General features: G+C 44.3%; 1 protein-coding gene across 2 annotated transcripts; it reads left to right on the top strand.

The window, feature by feature from the left end:
• Positions 1-785: 785 nt before the first annotated feature.
• On the top strand, positions 786-12,965 carry dtx2 (deltex 2, E3 ubiquitin ligase). 2 transcript variants are annotated; one of them, XM_041051556.1, is made up of 9 exons: positions 786-1,395; positions 2,096-2,684; positions 4,566-4,624; positions 7,127-7,363; positions 9,031-9,098; positions 9,292-9,459; positions 9,875-10,036; positions 10,664-10,753; positions 11,627-12,965. In XM_041051556.1, the coding sequence occupies exons 1-9, from the start codon at positions 1,086-1,088 to the stop codon at positions 11,885-11,887; spliced, it is 1,944 nt and encodes a 647-aa protein (XP_040907490.1). In that variant the 5' UTR covers positions 786-1,085; the 3' UTR covers positions 11,888-12,965. The 2 variants fall into 2 exon arrangements, with proteins under 2 accessions (XP_040907490.1, XP_040907491.1); XM_041051557.1 differs by lacking the exon at positions 7,127-7,363.
• Positions 12,966-13,236: the final 271 nt, after the last annotated feature.

Genomic DNA, 13,236 nt, shown 5'->3' on the forward strand with positions numbered 1-13,236 from the left:
GCCTGCTTTATACTGTAGATGTTTGGGCCACAGACTCTTTGATGACTAATAACTGATGACTGTAAAAACCGATTAGACATAGACTGATATGTCAGACAGCTATAAAGACTGTAATTTCCTCCTTCCACATTCTTCTCTGATGATTATTTAAATAATTAGCCTCCAGTTGTGCTATACCTATTCATCTCCAGTTGATGGCAGCAACACTGTTGAGGAGTATCCAATCTCCTTCAAATAAAGAAGCAGAGAAAGAAAAGGAGGGCGGACAATGAAGAAATTCGTGGTAAGTGAAGAAGAAGAATGCAACCTTCAGGTGCACCTTGTAAGATACTGATTTAGAGGTGAGGACGGTTGTGCCCTCAAGCTTTTATCCAAAAAAGAGATAATAAATCAAGATGATTTTCTTTTTTTGGGATTATTTCATTTAAAATGGTTTAGCTGAATAGAGGAAATAAGAGTGAAGGAGTATAACTAGTCAGGAATTTTTGCCCACCTAAATGAATCAGGCCATCCCCTTTACACAACCACCCACCACCCAAACAAAACGTAGGAATGGTTTCACTAAACGGTTCAGTCCACTTAAGATTTTCTAGTTATTATAAACTGAAGTTAAGAATTAGTTCACTTCTAAATCACTATCACTTAACATCCCATAGGGGAGTCGTTTGTTCATCTGGCCCTTCGTTGGATTTCTACGCTTGACTAACTGCCGTAAAAAGTTCCCATCCACTGTTAGTTCCCACTGACGTACGCCGATTTATCGTTATTCCCGATGGTCCCTGAAGGCAGCACCAGAGGATGAAGGAAGCTTGATAACGCTGTCACAAAGCTAACGTTACCAATGTACTGCTAAACCCTGTGAACGCATCAGCTTTGTCAACATGCACCTAAATGTCTGTCTGGGCCGTCTACCATCTGATCTTTACCTCGTAGCTTTTTCAAAGGCGTGTTGACAGATTTACGATGCAGTGTTTTAACGAGCCGAGCTAGCCAAGCTGGCAGACTTTTCTTTCTCGTCGTAGCCACAATCGGTTTGACCAGCTAACCAGAACGAGTTGTTGTTAGCCTAAGCTAGCTTGGTGAACATGGCGATTGTGTCTGGCTCCTGTGCCAGGGTAAACGGTTCTAGAAATGGGCCCTCTGTGTCAGCTACGCCGTCTTCGTCCGTTGGACAGTCTCAGCCCATGATCGCGGTATGGGAATGGCAGGATGACCTGGGCAGTTGGCGGCCTTACAGCGGCCAAGTGAGCGCCTACATCGAGCGGTGTCTGTCACCGCGGGGCCAGAGAGGAGGAGGACCCGGCTCGACGAGCATCTGCCTCGGACAATCAGACCCCAGCCTGTCGCCTTATCTCATTGACATACCAAGCTTGAAACAGTTTCGGCAGGACACAGGTGAGCATCTGTCACACGTTGTGGTATTTAATGCGTTCACGTTAGTGTTAATTTGTTAGTTTATTTTTGTAATGATTTGACTCGAAAGCTTGTAAATACACCAGGCCCAGTTGGCTGTAACGCTAGCCAGTTAGCGTTAGCTTACAGGGGCGCTGTTGTTTTGATACGTGTTTACATAGCTGCAAGCTAAGATTAGCCAAGTGCAGGATAAAGTTATGAGGTTAGATGACTCTGAAATTGCTTTGTGTCTCTCACTGTCCCGATACCCTCGCTATAAATAATCACATAGTTGACGCCTGTAACATTAGCATATTGTTTTGCCTCGTTTGGCTCAGCTGATTCATGCTAAGTAGTTTGAATGGAGGGCAGTAGAGCTTGGAAATTAACAATGACAAACGGGTGGTATAACTAGCGTGTAGCATTTTAAGTGCTCTTCCACACAACATTAAGAGACCTTTTTTTAAAAACGAAACCATAAACCAGCAGCATTAGCCAAATGATTGAAATGCCTACCACCAGGGATGAGCTTACACTAAGCAAGAATTATGTTTACATTGATGACATCTACAGATAAGGGGAACTGGACACTTTCTTCTGTTATATCATTGGGATCTTGTCTTGTGTTTATTTTGCCACGTAAGGCTTGCATAGCGTAGCTATATTTTAGTACATTCAGTCAAAGTCATCTTTGTATTTTCAGGTAAGACACGTTCGGTACGTCGGTCCCTGTTTGCCCAGTCCTCTGGCCTTGGCAGTGGCGTCTACTGGGAATGGGCCAATGACGAAGGAGGTTGGACTCCATATGAGACTCGAATCTCTATCCTCTTGGAGCACAGCTATCAGGCCCGCCAAGGCACCGCAGATTTGGGCCCACATGGATACAATTACATAGTGGATCTCACATCTCTTGCCCAAGTTAACAAAGCCACAGGCTTCAGGCGGCAGGTGCGACGCCAGTGTAACCTCCCATACCCACTGGCATCCTCTGGCCCCCCGGCCATCCCCTCGGGCCCTGCGTGCTCCTGCCAGCAGTGTTTGAGCCACAGCAGCACGGGACCCATGCCCAGCCGTTCACGACATTCCTTTTCTTCGGGAAGTCTGAACCGGCCCAGTCTCCAAGGGACAGGGAGGGCTGCAACAGCTCACCCCACTTCTGTCTACTCGCCATACCCCAGGAGACCCCTCTCTGTTGGGGGAATGTCTTGGGGCAGCCCCTGGCCTCCTCCACCTTCTAGTAGTCAACTGTCTGCACCTCTTCTGACCAGCTCCACCAGTGCAAATGGGTTAAGGTTGGTATCTGTTTCCATCTGTGTTGGATTGATCTTTCCTGTCTGTTTCCACTTTGACCAACCCTGTAAAACAGGAATGATTTAAAAAAAAAAAAAAAAAAAAAAAGCAGTGTGTAGCTCTTCAGTGGTATGTTTGTTTTGGCTCAGTTTGTGTGACTCTTGTCTGTGTCATCTCCAGCCTTCCATGTTTCCTGTCCTGACAGACGGCTAGCTTAATAATGTGGTGTTATGCATATGCACTTACAGTTTCTCTGGGTGCTGGTTTTCTTCCACATTAAGTTTCACTTTGTCTGTTCTCAGCCACTGGAAATCAATAACAGCTTTGTAAAATGCGAGCTGTTCTCTGCCCAGCATGCACTTTGATCTGTGTGATGAACTGATTTTTGCTGTGACAGCTCAGGTGCATTTACCAGTAATATATGCTGTAGCAGCATGTATTGTGTTGTCTTATGGCCTAATAGAGCTTTTTTCTCACTTAATTGTGATGTAGATTTAATTTTAAATGGGTAGTATTGCCATTTTCCCATCATCTACACTCAACAACCCAGGATGACAAGATGAAAACATGTTTTTAGAAATTTTTGCACATTTGTGAAAAATCAAAAACTGAAACCTCTCATTTGCAGAAGTATTCAGACCCTGATCAGGTGCATCCTGTCTGCCTTAATTTTCCTTGAGATTTGTTTTGATTGGAGTCCACCAGTGGCAAACTGAATTTGTTGTACATAGTTTAGAAAGGCCCAGAGCCTGATAGAGCCTCAGAGGTCCTCTGCAGAGATGATAGAAGCTGCGGCAAGGACAACCATCTCAGCAGCACTCCATCAATCAGGCCTTTAACTTAGAGTGGTCAGACAGAAGCCACTTTGAGTAAAAGGCATATGACAGCCTGCTTGGAGTTTGTAATACAGCTTTTAAAAGGCTCTGAAAGCAGGAGGCAAAAGAATCTCAGGTCTTATGAGACAAAAATTGAACACTTTGGGCAGAACCCCAAACTGGGAAACACCAGTCTCTGCTCATCATCTGGCTAATACCATCCAGGCATGGTCCTCAAGCCATCTCAGTGACAGGGACAGGGGGACTGGTCAGAACTGAGGGAATTATAAATGCAGCCAAATACAGAGAGCCAAATACAGCCGTGACACCGGTGGAGTGGCTTTGGGACAAGTCTCTGATTGTCCTTGAGTGGCCCAGCCACAGCTCAGACTTAAACCCCATAGAACATCTGTGGAGATACCCGAAGATGGCAGTTCAAAGAGGCTTCCCATGCAGTCTGACTGAGCTTGGGAGGATCTGCCTGGAAGAAAGGGATAAACTGCCCAAATCCAGGTTTGCAAAGCTTGTGAGACTTACCCAAGAAGTCTCAAAGCTGTGGTCGCTGCAAAAAAAGGCTTCTGCAAAGAGCTGAAGTGAGGGTCTGAATACTTTTGTAAATGAGGTTTCAGTTTTTAGATTTTTAATACATTTACTAAAATGTCACAATAAAAGGAAAAGCTTTTTTTTATAGTGGCTACTTTTCTTACTCCACACATGGCTTTGCTTTTATGTTGCATGTGATTAACGCGGTTACTGTTGCAGCCTGTTTCGTGCAGTAAGATACCAGGCATGCAACCCACAGCTTCCTTTGGACAGTAGGTTGACTGATGTCAGGAGGGCCTCATTTTATCAGTGACACATTTCCTCCCATTGTGTTAGCATGTCCTCTGATTTGGCTGATGAGTGATCTATGAGGGAAAAACATCCATATGGAATTTTTTGTGTTATTTATTTTAAACTTTTTTTTTTTTTTCACATCTTTTTTTTTAAGCTCCACATTTCTTGTGTGGTTAGCGGTTTGGTCCAGTGTTGCTGTTTTCGCTGACTGACTTGTTTCCTGTCCTGCAGTGTTCCCTCCATCTCCGTGCAGCTGAATGGATCCACCAGCGTGAGCTCTGCCCTGGCAGGTAAACAGGCCACTAACCATCCATCCTCCTCACTGTTGTTACCTCTGCCCAGTCTGGTCTGCACCACACGTTTAAGCTGGTTCCAGGTTTTATTGAGAGTGAATTTTTTTTTTTGAGGCTTATGTGCCACCCTTCAGCATTTGTGTTGTGGGTGTCAGTCTGTTTAGGAATAAGATGAATGAGGAAGTTAAAAATAAGAACGAACACGCCCTAACTTTTAAGCAAACTCAAAAAGCATAAAAGCGAAAAGAGAGGGGGCAGTGATGTCCCTTGTTATTGTTTAAACCATCAAAGAGGCTTCCATTCAACAAGAAACAACATAATGCAGTTTGTTGGCCCTGTATGTATGAAAATAGCCCCCGCACCACAGGCTTGTCTTTCACTGAGAGCTTACACAGGTTTCCTCATGTTGTACAATGCGTTTGGCCCCGGATCCAGACGCATGATTGACTTTTGGTGCTTTCCTGCCTTACACGCTCATCAGTGGTACATTTTTCTAGCTTGTTTTAAGCACACACACACACAGACACGCGTTTGCTTGTAGGATTGTGGAAATTCCTGCCGCAGAGCGCCTCCTCAAAGATATCATATGTCAATAAAGATAGAGCGCAAACAAAATCTGTGTTGACATTTTTCAAAAAACATCTGCAGTGTGCGGCAACTTCTATAGAAAATATTCATTCAGTGCAGCTCGTGTCAAAATAATGCAAAAATCATTTTTGTCATTTCATCACGTTTAAACATAAATCAGATCTGACAAAGACCCCAGTCTAATTCAGGATAATACATTTAAAGCTGTCCCATATTAATCAGGTCTGCATATTAATCAGATTCATCTCACCGAACACCTGAACGCCTGTTTATTCATGCAGTTATCCATCCAGCCAATCATGCGGTGGCAGTTCAGTGCATAAAATCATTCAGCTTCAGGTGAGGATCCACAGTTAATGTTCACGAACATCATTCTCAAACATCAGAATGAGGAAACAAATGTGATCTCAGCGACTGTGACCGTGTCAGTCGGTCTGGTTTGAGTGTTTCTGAAACTGCTGATCTCCTCAGATTCTCACAAGCTACAGTCTCCAGAGTTTAACTCAGGGTGGAACCAAAAACAAAAACCATCCAGTAAGCAGCATTTCTGTGGATGGAAACACACTGTTGATGAGAAAGGTCAGAGGAGGATGGTCAGACTGGTCGGAGCTGACTGAAAGGCTATGGAAACTCCAGATAACCAGTGTTTACAGCTGCGGTGAGCATAAAATCATCTCAGAATGCACAACACGTCGAACCTTGAGGCGGACAACAGCAGGAGACCACGTCAGGTTCCACTCCCATCAGCCAAGAACAGAAATCTGAGGCTGCAGTGGACTCAGGCTCACTGCAGGAAAGCTGAAGACTGGAACAAACACAGCCTGGGATATCTGGATTTATGCCGATGGTGGGGCCAGAACTTGGCATCAGGAACGTGAATCCATGGATCCAACTCGATTTGTGTCAGCTCTCCAGGCTGCTGCTGCTGGGGAATGTTTTCTTGACACCCCTTGGACCCTTAATACCAATCAGTCGTGGCTTGAATGCCACAGTCTATCTGAATATTGTTGCTAGCCACGTTCTTCCTGTTATGGCCACAGTTTACCTTCTTCCTTTGGCCTCTTCCAGCATGATAATGAGCCATGTCACGAACTAAAAGTCGTCTCAAACTGGTTTCACTGACTTGACAATGTGGCTTCCCCAGTCAGCAGATCTGAATCCAGTAGAACACCTTAGGGATGTGGTAGAGCAGGAGATTGGCAGCATGAATGTGCAGCTGACAGGAACGATGTGATGCAGTCACGTCGACATGGAGACGAATCTCAGAGGAATGTTTCCAGCATCTTGCGGAATCCACGCCACGAAGACCTGAGGCCGTTTTCAGAACAGTGGAAACCTCTACCCAGTATTACAGCAGTCTGAATAGATGTGTTCAGCAGTGAAAAGGTTTCTGCTAACAGCCTTTGAGTAAACCGAGATAATGCCGTGGTGTGAAGTTGGTTTCGTGAGAACGGATGCTGCGTGCACTGAGCTGTCACCTCATTACAGTCAAATAGCAAAATTGACGTGGAAGCAAGTCAGTTCTGAGCACCATCAGTTAGACTTAACTCACGAGATAAAGGCTCACTCCTGAAACAGTCATCCTGCTAAAAAAAAAAAAAAAGAAGCTTTAAGAAGATCTCTGGTTCATAGGCAACAAATAAACCGGGGCCAAAATGCTAAACAAGGTCGAATTGGTTTTAATTTGAAAGGTCTTAATGCTGTGTCTGACTCCAGTGTTGTGCGTCTGTGTGCGTGTGTGAATGAATGAGGGTCGCGGTGGAAGCATCAGCTGCTGCTACATTTCTCATACCTTTGATTTGTTCCTTTCTGCTCCTGCATATCTCCACTTGCTCTCAACCCTCACCTGCCCCACTCTGCCCCACCCCGTCCCGCCTCAACCCACCCCACCCCCACCCTACCCCGCTCCAGGCATGGCCTCCATTTTGATGTCGGCTGTGGGACTCGGCGTGCACTTCACCACTGCCCCCCTCCCTCAGCAGCAGCAGCAGCAGCAGCAGCTACAGCAGCAGCTACAGCAGCAGCAACCTGCTCCTTTCTCTCTTCCTCCTCCTCTCCTCCCCCCAGCCAGCAGGCCCAGCAAGCCCCACAGCAGCAGCAGCAGCAGCAGCAGTTCAGTTAGGAGAGCAAAGAGGCAGCACAGGAGAGGTAGCTACCACGCCACCAGCCCTTCCTCCACCTCTTTTTGTCCACCGCTTTCTTTTGGTCCTGTTGTCATCACCACGGGCTTGAGGAACATTTCATCCTGCATCATCTCAGTTTCATTTGTCTTCAAGTGTTCATAGGCTGCATTCCACTTTTGTTTTAGTTGAGGGGGGAAAAAAAGTGCTGCTGCAACTGCATTTTGTGCGACTATTAAGCAGGGACATTCGGCTTTCCAGTGTCAACTCTGCTGCTCCCCCTCACTTTCATCCCAGTTGTTGTCATCAGAATCAGCTGCTCACTTTTTATAGTCCACCAAAAAATACAAAAACTAAAATGAGGGAATATTTTGTTGAGAAGCACCGAAGCTGTTCTCGAGGCTCAGGGTGGAACCACACTCTGCCAAGGCATTTTATGTTGGATTTTACTTTGTCATCCATCTGTATATCAACAAATCACTGTGTGGGTGATCATTCACTTCTGGTACAGGAGACATCACTGATCTGCCTGTAGGCGCATTGCCACGTGCCCCAGGAGCAACAGCTGCAGGGTAAAGCTGCAGTGATTAGTTGATTAATCCATTTGTTAGTCAATAGCAAATTAATTAATTGGCAGCTGATAGTTAAAGTTATTTTTCAAGAAAAAAAAGACAATTCCAGCTTCTTAAAAGGGAAAATTGGCTTGTTTTCATTGTTTTATATCAAAATAAATGTAATATTGTTTGGTTTGTGACTGTTCCTGAGACAAAATAAGAGAATCTAGGCATCTTAAATCAACCTTTGGACACACTGTGCATCATATTCACTATCAGACTTGGAGTACATTAAAGGAGCTTTGATCATAAATAAATTAATACTGCTTGTTGGCCACCAACAAAAAAAAAAAAGCAGAGTACGTGTTTTGATACGGTTCAGCTAATTTAAATTATCTTCTGCGCTTCAACATAATGAGCTTCATTTCATTTCTGCCTCTTTGTTTATTCCTGATTTTTTTTTTCTTTTCATCTTTGCGTTGTCATGTCCACAAATGACACTTCCTCCACTCTCACTGTCTGTCACTTCCTAACCTCAATACCTGTATTAGAAATGGACCCAGACATAAAAAGTGGTCGTGTCTGGAAACTGATCCATTAATTGATTTTTTTTTCTTGTTTCTAAGATGGGAGAAAACAGCCAACTTCCTAACATTTCAAAATCTGGAATTAAATTGAGTTGTCTTGTATAATAAACCCAAAAAAGACACTTTCAGAGTTTTGTTCCCTAAACAGACTTGACACTCACATTTGTGAGAGTGAGAGAAAATGGCAGTGTAATGCACAGTGTCCATCCCTCATGCTGCTCGTCGTCATCATTCATTGTCTTCTGTTACCATGCATTCAAATCATCTGTGTGGCTCTGCAGTTTGTGTTTGCATTAGACATTTCTTCATTTAAGGACATGTGATTTGCCACAAGCAAGACACATCAGTTTGAATATCTAGTAGCCGCAGAAATCTAAAGTTCATGTGTCTGTGAGTTACTTGATATAATGAAGAAAATCATTTCATCTCATCTCACCAGTCTCATGTTTTGTGTGGCTGTTTCCACGGCAGATGGCAGGACCTTTCGTTAATAGCATCTGGCCTGTTTGACCTCCTTCATCGCCCTGATGTTTTCTGCTTTGTTCCTCTTCCAGCCTCAGCTCAGAGACCTGAGGAGGTGATTCAGCGCTACATGGAGGTGGTGCCTGGAGTACCAGATGAGGTAAATGGTTCAGGGTCATCGTCACAGACGTAAACCAAAGAAAAGGCTCACTTGTGGTCTTTTGTATGAGTTTAAGGTCCATTTGTGAACTGACAGAAGTTGCATGTCATGGAGGGTGCAACATAAAGACATTTTAAGCAAGTCCATTTTTATCAGTGGCACTAAACACACAATATCCTGTGTCCCCCCTCAGGACTGCATTATCTGCATGGATCAGCTGTCCAATCCATCCGGCTACGAGACACCGTCCACAGAGGAGGGAGGCCCGAGCATACTGCCAGACACTGTGGGGAAGTTCATCAAATGTGGGCACACCCTGCACATGCTCTGCATGCTGGCCATGTATAACAACGGAACAAAGGTACCAAACCTATAGCAACTATCATTTTTAATTATGTGGACAGATCGTTCACAAAGTTACGCTGTGATGTGATGCAGTTACGTGGTTGATATGTTGACATGTTAAAACTTTGGAATGGTCCTTTAAAACATGCAGGCAAATGTGTTTATGTTTGACCACAAACTTTTCCTGCTCAGAATGTTCTTGTAATGTTTGTGGTCATTTATTCGAGGAGCATTTACTTCAGGTAGAGTATTAAATAACATGTTGTACCTACGTCTGTGGGATGCTTGTTGATCACAGCAGAGGTACAGCGACTTGGTGACGGGGGAAACAGAAGTCTCATCGGTGGATCGATGCATATTTGATCAGCTCTTACCTGGTTTGTATCGATTGGTCTTGTTTAAAAGGCTCTCTGCTTGTGTTGTCTCCTCAGGACGGCAGCCTGCAGTGCCCCTCGTGTAAGACAATCTACGGAGAGAAGACCGGCACCCAGCCCAAAGGCAAAATGGAGATTTACAGCATTCCCCAGTCGCTGCCAGGCCACCCAGACTGTGGCACCATCCAGATTATCTACAGCATACCTCCTGGCATACAGGTACCTCTGCTGACACTGTGCTGTCACTTTGACAAGATCGAATACCTGAAATTACACATAAAAGCAGAGATCTCAGATACTGGCCAGATCTGAACAGAATTTCATATTTCCCTCCACATGTTTAGCTGTTCTCTACTAAACATGCAGAGCAGTAAAACTTAGCTTCAGAGTGTATAAGTGAGAATTAGTGTTAACTTATTGAAAAGATGTTGGAATTTGTTCACGCATGTGGTAACAATTGAGCAGTGGACAACACACAGTGTGTTGGTCTGAATATAAGGCTAGATTTACTGATACCCACAGTTTCCCAAATAAATTAACAGATGTTCAGGCTCGGCTGCGGAAGAGCGCTCGCCTTAGGTTCACAGCTTCATCACATTCTTTTGGGAAAACCTTAATTTCTTTTTGTGTCCGGCTGTAAAGACGAGCGTAGATAAACGGCAGAGAGCAGTTTGTACCACTGATCTAAAGTTACAAGAACTTGAACCTGATTTGTATCGAGCTGTTGCTCTGCTGTTAACAATCTCCAGCAGCACGGTTATTAGATTGCTTCGTGGTTCCAGCTGATCTGAGGTATTAAACTTTATAACTTTCCATTCATCAGTGAATTTTTGTCATCTCCACCAGGGTCTGGAGCATCCCAACCCCGGACAGCCTTACACCTGTAGAGGCTTCCCTCGCTTCTGTTTTCTACCCGACAACGACAAAGGCAGGAAGGTGAAAAGCAACACATTATACAGCTCAATGCCATTAACACAAGCCTCTGCATAAAGCTCCATCAGGACTCAAGTGTGTTACTCTGATTAGCATTTTGTGCTCATTATAAAGTTGAGTTGTTTCCATGGTGAATTAGTTGCTAATTTCCTTGCTGGTAACCGCAGCTGTACACTTAAGTGTCTATAAATAATCTCTGATGTAATTCGCTGATGGGTAATTGGATTGAATTATTCCAGTCGCACTTTCTCGGTGCCGTGCCACAGAATCACTTCCATGGTCAGACTCCCCGATGTGATGTTCCCTGTACAACACTGATTTGAGATAATGAAAATATTCCAGATTGGACACACAGGCTCTCCCACAGTGTGGTAAACAGTAGGAGCCTTTCGGTAGTTAAAATCGGAGCAGTGTTCAGGGAACACCGCTCATTTCCATCGGTTAGGCGGCAGATCTGTCGTGATTAACTGCAGTTACATAATCCCACTTTAGCTAAATTGTTTGTAGACTGTTGCATCTGTGGCCTCCTGTAATGGCAGCTGCCACCGCGCTGTGCATCCCACTGACAACAGACAGTCGGTGTACCTGGTTCGCACAAGCTGAGCAGACAAACAAACATTGCACTAGTAAAGGACAAAGCATTATCTGGGTTAAACAGCTCACAGCAGCCGTCTTCAGCAGTCCAGAACCCAAAGGTTTTCAGTTTTATGTCACATAAGACAAAGAAAAGCAGCAAATTCTCGTGTGAGGAGGACTTCATTGATTTAATCGATTATCAAAATAGTTTGCTTTCATGTCGATTGACTTATTGATTCATCGTTTGAACTTTATGCGTAACCATGCCTCACATTTGCTCCTTCTTTCTCCACTGAAAAGGTGCTGGAGCTGCTGAAGGTGGCGTGGATGCGCCGCCTCATCTTCACCGTGGGTACATCCAGCACCACCGGAGAGCCCGACACCGTGGTGTGGAACGGGATCCACCACAAAACGGAGATGATGTCCAACTTGTCAGGCCACGGCTACCCTGACCCCAACTATCTGGACAATGTTCTGTCTGAGCTGGCCTCTCAGGGCGTGACAGAAGACTGCCTCAAACCTCCAGGCGGCAGCGGTGGCGGCGGCAGCAGCAGCAGCTAGGTCACAGCTCCCAGCTTCACACACTTCCACTCACTGCTGTGCTGACCACTGAGTTAACCCTTCAAAATCCACCTCTGTGGCCAGGTGGACCTCCTTCCACCTCTGTCTGTTATTTAGTATAAGTCAGCATCTGCCCAAAATCTCATTGAGTGAGCGAAGGGGAGAAGTGAGCTGAATAAAGGCCTGGAAGCTTCTGTGGGAGGGTGCTCGCTGCAGTGCCCACTGAGAATGGTTAATGCACCATTACATTCTCTCCCATCACATATTCCAGGAGACTGAACTCAGAGAGAAACGGGGCTCCTCTAACTCTGAGCCTCTTTTATCAAACCTCCACAAACTGGAGATTGTGTTTTTTTGTTTGTTTTTGTTTATTTTTTGTTTTCCATAAAGCCTCATCTGTATCCCCTTGTCCAGTTACCATGAGAATGGCAGCTCACACCGGGGGATAAAAATCTCATTCAGCACTTTAGTTCTGACAGTGCATTTAGCTGAGGTGTGTGATTTCCCAGTGAAGGACAGTGAACTTGTTTTAAATTGGGAAGTTATGCAATTAAAAGTGTTTCTGCGGGAAAAACATTTGTGTTTAGCACAACGACACACTGAGACTTTAGTAGCAAAGTGAGCATATATTAACCTATTTGATGAGAAGGGGCAATACTTTACTGTTGTAAATAAAAAAAACAAAACATGAATGAAAACAAAAGTATGTAAAGCAAAAAAAAATAAAATAAAAATAAACCGGTCGTGTCCACAAATGCCAGTTAAGGAGGATAAAGTTGTATATTTTTAACATCTGACACCTCTGATTTGAGCATCTGTCATATTTTATTCCCTGAACTAATTTGATAAGCAGATGTGTGATGCACTCACATGGTGATTATTCATGTTTTGAACTGGCAGTTCACTGTGCCTGCAGGCATTTTGCAGGCTCTGTTTTTGTCACTTAATATGTCACAGTTTGTGTTTCCATCTACGTGAGAAGGGACAAGGTTACATCGAATACAGCTTGAAGACCTCAATCTTTTTGCCCAAACGGATGGGACGGATCGCTGAGATTAAAAAAAAAAAAAAAAAAAAACTTGGGTTAAGAAAATTTTACAACGTGACAATCAAGGTCATCGAACTCGTCTTGATTAAACAAGACACGTGAAGCCGTGGCGAGCATGTTGATGGTCCCGCCGGCTGCCAACTCACCTCCTGTATTCACATGCATTATTCTGCTCACAGTATTGCAGTACGGTTGCTAAACCGAGTTTTGACATGTATACAAGCAAAACTGAAAAAAAAAAGCCTCTGCAATAAAGAAATAAGGCAAAAATGAATTCCTGGCTTTGTCTCTGATTTCAATT

This window comes from Toxotes jaculatrix, chromosome 12, assembly GCF_017976425.1.
Source record: "Toxotes jaculatrix isolate fToxJac2 chromosome 12, fToxJac2.pri, whole genome shotgun sequence".
NCBI classification, from domain to species: domain Eukaryota; kingdom Metazoa; phylum Chordata; class Actinopteri; family Toxotidae; genus Toxotes; species Toxotes jaculatrix.